The sequence below is a fragment of the Triticum aestivum genome, chromosome 1D (assembly GCF_018294505.1).
Source record: "Triticum aestivum cultivar Chinese Spring chromosome 1D, IWGSC CS RefSeq v2.1, whole genome shotgun sequence".
Taxonomy (NCBI): Eukaryota; Viridiplantae; Streptophyta; class Magnoliopsida; order Poales; family Poaceae; genus Triticum; species Triticum aestivum.
Window position 1 is genome coordinate 142,865,733 of NC_057796.1, and position 8,045 is coordinate 142,873,777.

General features: G+C 44.8%; 1 protein-coding gene across 1 annotated transcript; it reads right to left on the reverse strand.

Moving 5' to 3' along the window:
* Window positions 1–2,594: 2,594 nt before the first annotated feature.
* On the reverse strand, window positions 2,595–3,639 carry LOC123166865 (RING-H2 finger protein ATL39-like). Its single transcript, XM_044584677.1, has one exon. The coding sequence runs from the start codon at window positions 3,537–3,539 to the stop codon at window positions 2,820–2,822; it is 720 nt and encodes a 239-aa protein (XP_044440612.1). The 5' UTR covers window positions 3,540–3,639; the 3' UTR covers window positions 2,595–2,819.
* Window positions 3,640–8,045: the final 4,406 nt, after the last annotated feature.

Sequence of the window (8,045 nt, forward strand, 5' to 3'; positions counted from 1 at the left end):
AGCGTGCGGACCCTACCGGTTCGAGAACTATGTAGACATGACCGAGACACATCTCCGGTCAATAACCAATAGCGGAACCTGGATGCTCATATTGGCTCCTACATATTCTACGAAGATCTTTATCGGTCAAACCGCATAACAACATACATTGTTCCCTTTGTCATCGGTATGTTAATTGCCCGAGATTCGATCGTTGGTATCATCATACCTAGTTCAATCTCGTTACCGGCAAGTCTCTTTACCCGTTCCGTAATGCATCATCTCGTGACTAACTCATTAGTCACATTGCTTGCAAGGCTCATAGTGACGTGCATTACCGAGAGGGCCTAGAGATACCTCTCCGATACACGGAGTGACAAATCCTAATCTCGATCTATGCCAACTCAACAAACACCATCGGAGACGTAGAGCATCTTTATAATCACCCAGTTACGTTGTGACGTTTGATAGCACACAAGGTGTTCCTCCGGTATTCGGGAGTAGCATAATCTCGTAGTAAGAGGAATATGTATAAGTCATGAAGAAAGCAATAGCAATAAAACTAAACGATCATTATGCTAAGCTAAAGGATGGGTCTTGTCCATCACATCATTCTCTAATGATGTGATCCCGTTGATCAAATGACAACACATGTCTATGGTCAGGAAACTTAACCATCTTTGATTAACGAGCTAGTCAAGTAGAGGGATACTAGGGACACTCTGTTTGTCTATGTATTTGCACATGTACTAAGTTTCCGGTTAATACAATTCGAGCATGAATAATAAACATTTATCATGATATAAGAAAATGTAAATAACAACTTTATTATTGCCTCTAGGGCATATTTCCTCCACCCCCCTCCCCCGCTCAGCTTCTCCCCGCTCCTCCATTTATTTTAACTTTAATTTCTTTCCTCGTAATGACAATGGTGTCAAACCCTTCTTTAAGATCATTGCCTCCTGCCTTCGAACCCTTCACTTGTTTACATCCATCCGGCCTATATGATTTGGTCGCCGAGTGAGGAGTAGGGCTCCTTCTCTCCTCACCATTTTCGTCACCATCATCCTCAACAACCACACTTTTCTTCTTCAAAGCATCATAAACTTCTTGAGTCTTTCACTTCTCCTCATCCTTAAGCTCTTTGTAGCAATGATGGAAAGTGAATTCTTTTCCTTTCTTTTTCCTCTTCTCTCCTTTTTTGTTTCTTTGTCGAAACAATCCTTGCGCAAACCATTTTCTACAACAAAATAACAAAGGTGCCATCATCATTTGAGTGCATACTTGTGCAATGTAGAGAAAACACACACAATGTAGGGAACATATGCATACTTACCATGTCACTATCACCGCAACCACTAGGGGTCATGCGACCAACATTTGACAAAGCAACCCGCCCACTTTTTGATATTCAACCTTGATGGTGCCCCAACATTGCCGAATAGAGTCCCTTGATTGATAATGTCCACTAGTGTTGCGCTCATCGAAAAATTCCTTGATGCGGTCCCAATAGGTGTTCGCGGCCTGGTCACTCCATGCGGATACACCTTGATAGTTTCGCTTCCACGCGGTGCAAATCAACACAACTTCGGCATTGGTATAATTTGTGGTTCTTCCCTTGATAATGAAGCACTCGTCGTCCATGTCGAGATTATCATCATCAAATTAAGTATTATATTCTTGTGATGCATACACTTGAGAGAAATAATCTTCATTTGCCACATTTGTCGCGCGCATGAATGCTTCATCATCAAGACTATAAAATGTACATACATGCAACCTCACATTCTATTCGTATCGGGAATCAAAAGAAAAAAATACAAAGCAAAATAATTTTTTTACCTTTGCGACATTTCGTCGAGCACGTTGGAGGTGGTTGCCGTGGGCGTGACCACGTCTTCCTCCATGGCCGGCGGCGGGGCTTGTGGTGGTGGAGGAGGAGGTCCATGACCGGCGGTGGCGAATCGACTGAAGCAGCCGCGACCGCCTTCGTCTTGGCCGCTCGAGATGGATTCGCCGCAGGGTTGTGCCCCGCCAGCCGCTTCACACCTCCACCGCGGGTTTAGGCCGCGACAGCTTCTTCGCGGGCGGCGCACCTGTTCCCATAGCGGCGGGGTGGGGGCGGCGGCATGGCGGTGGAGGCAGGGTCGGTGAAGGTGGTTGCGCTTGCGGCGGCCGCGGCGAGGTGGGTTAGACTGACGGCGACGGAGACGGCGGGGTCACCGGAGTCAGGCATGGGGCCGCGCAACGGGCGGACAGGCATCGGGCGGGCGGGTGGAACTGAAATGAAGTGGCGTTTGGACATTCGTGCGCAGCGGGCTGTTTTACATCACCAAGGAGGTGGAGATGCAAATCTGCATCTCCAAGTGTTGTATTCTACAACACATCACTTGGAGAAGCTGGTGTAATTTATTATTTTTGCATCTACATTATCTATTGAAGCAGCATTTTCTGGCCTTGAAGATGTAAAAAAACTACTTTCTTCATCATATAATGTAAGACGTGGAGGGGGGAGTATTATTTATACATCTACATCATTATTTATTGGAGATGCTCTAAGCGCGCGCACACATGTCCTTCAAAAACAAAATGTGACATCTAAGAGAGAACTTTCATGTCCATTCTGGCATTGTCATTCTAATTTTATTCTCATACACAATGCTACAGCAGTTATTTCGCAAAAAGAAAAAAGCTATTCCCGAATACAACTCTCGATAACCACCCCCAAATACTACTCACGACCACAAATCCCTACCTATATGCTAGAGCTAGTGCTACGACGCGCGCATATTACGGAAATGAAAAAACAACGACAGTACTTCCTACTCAAGTAATACGTCCTACTGCGCCTCCAGGTCCCTCTCCCCGTCGTCCAGTACCTGCTCCCGCGGCGGCGGTGACGTGACAGCCCGTGACGTGCTGCCCACATGTTCCTTCCCGGCGCACTCTCCTCCGGCCGGCCTGATGACCACCTCAGCTCGGCAGACCGGGCATGTCGAGTGCTCCCTCAACCAGACGTCAACGCAGCTCCGGTGGAACACGTGCATGCACCTGGGCAGCCGCCGCGCCGCCTCCCCGTCGACCATCACGGCCAAGCATACGGCGCATTCTGCGGCGTCCTCCTCCTCCTCCTCGCCGACGCCGCCGTCCTTCCGGTACACAAACTCAGGCAGCGCTGCGATGGCGTCCGCGTCCAGCCCCGCCGACCGCTTCTTGGCCATTCCCGGGGCCGCATCGGTGACCGCAGCCGTGGCCTCCTCCTGCTGCTGGCGCGCGGAGCGGTGCACGAGGTACCACCGGATCACACACAGGATGAGCAGTATGGCGAGGAGGGAGCCGAAGCTGATGCTCAGAACGACGATGTAGGAGGTGGTCGTGCAGCAGGCTCGCGCGGCGGCAGCGGCACGACGCGAGGGATAGGGTGGGCCCGCTGAGAGCGCAAAGCAGGACTGGTCCGCGGGGAGGCAACCACCGGCAGTGGCCTCCTCGCGTGCCTCGGTGGCCATGGAGCGCCCGGGGGGTGCGGCCCAAGACGACGACGACGGTGATCGCGACGACATGTCCGGTGCGTGAGGTAAATGGGCGGTACGTGCACGCGACCGAGGACAGAGCTTTTGATGGGGCTGGTTGGTTGCATGGTGTCGAGAGTGTGGAGCGAGCGAAGCGCGGAGGGGACGACGGGGTTCTTGAGATGCGGAGTTGACCGCCGGACCCAACGCATTTGACAAGAATAGGTTGGGAACGCGTTTGGTACTATGCGTTTACCTCGGCCAAATCTTCGTGAATGCAGTTTTAGTGTATTTGGATTTGGATGTCCGCACTGAAATCTTGGTCTGCAACGAACTTAGACTAGCCACAATGGGTAATAACATAGACTAGTAACATGCATATGTTACTAGTCTATGTTACTACCCTCTATAACACTTCATTTATTAGACTATAGACTCATCTTGCCTTGATATGTATGATGTTACTCATACTATTAGTAACTAGCTATGTTACCACTTTTCTTTTCTTTTTTCATTTATTGTTTGCCACATTATCTATTTTATCTAGATATGTGTGATGTTATTACCTAAAGCGAGAGATTCTCCCACGGTTATTCCTATTTGGGCTACGGGCGCCGGTTTCTACTGCTGTTACAAACCGGCGCCTATCGCGTTCAGCGACTCGACATTCCCGACTCACTGAAGCCAGGGAGAGTATGGGCCGGCCCACCTGCGCGGGTAAGCCCTGCCTGTTTCCTGTTTCCCTTTTTTCACGTTTTTTCTTTTTGCTTTATTTTTTACTTTTGTTTATACTTTGAAATATTCAAATACATATATTACAAAAACATTCTCCCAAAAACAACATTTGAAAAAATGTTGAACAGTGATTAAAAAATGTTGAACAAGGTTTTGAAAAATGTTGAATAAATATTTAAAAATATTAAATAAGTATTTGAAAAAAATTGAACATGTATTTGAAAAAATGTAGAATAAGTACTCAAAATGTTGAACATGTATATGGAAAATATTGAACAAGTATTTAAAAATGTTGAACGAGTATTTAAAAAATGGTAAACAAATATTTGAAAAATGTAGAACAAGTATTTGAAAAAGATGTTGATCATCTATAAAAAAATGTTGAAAAATTATTTGAAAAATGTTGAACAAGTTTGAAAAATGCAGAACAAGTATTTGAAAAGATGTTGACCAAAATGGTTTAAAAAATATTGAACAAGTATTTGAAAAAAATATTAATCATGTATTTGAAAAATGTTGAACAAGAATCTGAAAAATGTTGAACGAGTATTTGAAACTGTTGAATAGGTATTAGAAATGTGGAATGAGTATATGAAAAATGTAGAACCGGTATATGAAAAATGTTGAACGGGTATAAAAAATGTTGATCAATTATTTGAATGTTTTTCAATAACTATGAAAATATTGAACAAGTTTTTGAAAAATGTTCAAATAGCATTTGGACAATGTTAAATGTGTATACAAAAAAATGTTGATTACTTTACAAAAAATTGTTTCCACATGTACAAAAATGTAGAGTGAAAACGAAAACAAACATAAGAAAAAACAAAAAATGGAGAAGGGAAAAAGAACAAAGAACGAAAGAAAAATAAAATGAAAAACAAAATGAATGAAAAAGAATCAAATAAAAACGGAGAAAAAAGTAAAGAAACAAAATAAAAAAAGGAAAAAATCCAGAAGAAAACTGCTCGAATGGCGTCAAGTAGGGCGCGCAACTTATTCTCTACGTGAAAGGAACTACGGCGGTTTGCCAACGGCAGCGCTCGGTCATCCTAGAGACCAGGGATTAACTCCACCTCCTCGCATTACCTCGCTTCCTTTTTTACGATTAAGCGTGCATGGGCCGGCCCAGTATGACGCGAGGGGGGAAAAGCTTCAGCGTCATTTTTTTCTGTTTTCTAAACTCTAAAAAATCTGCAAAAAAGGCACGCGAGCTAGGATTCAAACGCACATCGGATTATATCAGTGACCGACGCATAACCAACCCGACCACTTCACTAGGTGCGATAACATACATGTTTTTTCCTTGATGTCTTCATTCCTTTTTTTTCTTTTCCCTGTCCTTTTTCTTCTTTCTTTTCCCAAATTCATAATTTTTTCTTCAAATAGATGAACTTTTTTTCGAAACTCGTGAATGTCTTTCAAATTGATGAACCTTTTTTAAAACCGATAACTTATTTTTCAAATTTGATGAACTTTTTCTAAATTTTGTGATTTTTTTCTCAAAATCGATGACTATTTTCAAAACCGATAAACGTTTTTAAAAATATATTTTCCCCAAAATCGATGAGCTTTTTCAGATTCGATGATTTTTTTTACATTTGATGATTTTTTTTAAATTCGATGAACTTATTCCAAAATCGATGAACCTTTTTCAAATTTGCGAACTATTTTCCGAATCAATGAACTTTTTTTGCAAAAGTATGAATTATTTTCAAATCCAAGTTTTTTGGAACAAAGTGAACGAGCCATGTTTTTTTTTAGAACTGCGAACGAGCCAGTTGGTTGAAAAAAAAGGGATCGACCCTACAAGCGAGCGATGTCACAGACGCAACATTCATCGCTAGCGCTCGAGGAAGGAAAATATAATGGCCCCGGCCCAGCCAGATCTGTGGTGTGCGCCAGCAGGCAAAACCGGCGCCTGCAGCGTTAATTAGGACTGCCCCCCTTCTGGGAGGCCCTATTCGGCGTTGTAGGCGCCCGAACCTAAAACTGGCGCCTGAAGGACATATGCCCTAGAGGCAATAATAAAGTTGTTATTTATATTTCCTTATATCATGATAAATGTTTATTATTCATGGTAGAATTGTATTAACCGGAAACTTAGTACATGTGTGAATACATAGACAAACAGAGTGTCCCTAGTATCCCTCTACTTGACTAGCTCGTTAATCAAAGATGGTTAAGTTTCCTGACCATAGACATATGTTGTCATTTGATCAACGGGATCACATCATTAGAGAATGATGTGATGGACAAGACCCATCCGTTAGCTTAGCATAATGATCGTTTAGTTTTATTGCTATTGCTTTCTTCATGACTTATACATATTCCTCTTACTATGAGATTATGCAACTCCCGAATACCGGAGGAACACTTTGTGTGCTATCAAACGTCACAACGTAACTGGGTGATTATAAAGATGCTCTACAAATGTCTCCGATGGTGTTTGTTGAGTTGGCATAGATCGAGATTAGGATTTGTCACTCCGAGTATCGGAGAGGTATCTCTGGGCCCTCTCGGTAATGCACATCACTATAAGCCTTGCAAGCAATGTGACTAATGAGTTAGTTATGGGATGATGCATTACGGAACGAGTAAAGAGACTTGCCGGTAACGAGATTGAACTAGGCATGATGATACCGACGATCGAATCTCGGGCAAGTAACATACCGATGACAAAGAGAATGACGTATGTTGTTATGCCGTTTGACCGATAAATATCTTCGTAGAATATGTAGGAGCCAATATGAGCATCCAGGTTCTGCTATTGGTTATTGACCGGAGATGTGCCTCGGTCATGTCTACATAGTTCTCGAACTCGTAGGGTCTGCACGCTTAACGTTCTATGATGATTTGTATTCTGAGTTATGTGTTTTGGTGACCGGAGTTTGTTCGGAGTCCCGGATGAGATTGCAGACATGACGAGGAGTCTCGAAATGGTCGAGAGGTAAAGATTCATATATTGTAAGGTTATATACGGACACCGGAATGGTTCCGAAGAAGATCGGGGATTTTTCATAGTACCACGAGGTTACCGGAACCCCGCGGGAAAGTTATTGGGCCTATTGGGCCATAGTGGAGGAGAGGAGGCAGGCCACGGGAGGAGGCGCCCCCCCCCCCTGCCCAATCCGAATTGGACAAGGGGAGGGGGCGCGGCCCCCTCTTTCCTTCTCCCTCTCGCTCCCTTTCCCCTTTCCCTCTCTTTGGAAGGAAGGAGGGGGGCCGAATCCTACTAGGAACGGAGTCCTAGTAGGACACCCCCCCTCTTGGCGCGCCCCCCTTGGACCGGCCTCCTCCTCCCCCTCCTTTATATACATGGGCAGGGGGCACCCCAAAGGCACAACATTTGTTTCTTAGCCGTGTGCGGTGCCCCCCCCACAGTTTACCACCTTGGTCATATTGTCGTAGTGCTTAGGCGAAGCCCTACGCGGATCACATCACCAACACGGTCGCCACGCCGTCGTGCTGACGGAACTCTCCCTCGACCCTCTAATGGATCAAGACCTCAAGGGACGTCATCGTGCTGAACACGGAGGTGTCGTACGTTCGGTACTTGGATCGGTTGGATCGTGAAGACGTTTGACCACATCAACCACGTTAACTAAACGCTTCCACTTTCGGTCTACGAGGGTACGTGGACACACTCTCCCCTCTCGTTACTATGCATCTCCTAGATAGATCTTGCGTGATTGTAGGAATTTTTTTGAATTACTACGTTCCCCAACAGTGGCATCCGAGCCAGGTCTATGCGTAGATGATGTGCACGAGTAGAACACAATGAGTTGTGGGTGATAATAGTCATACTACTTACCACCAACG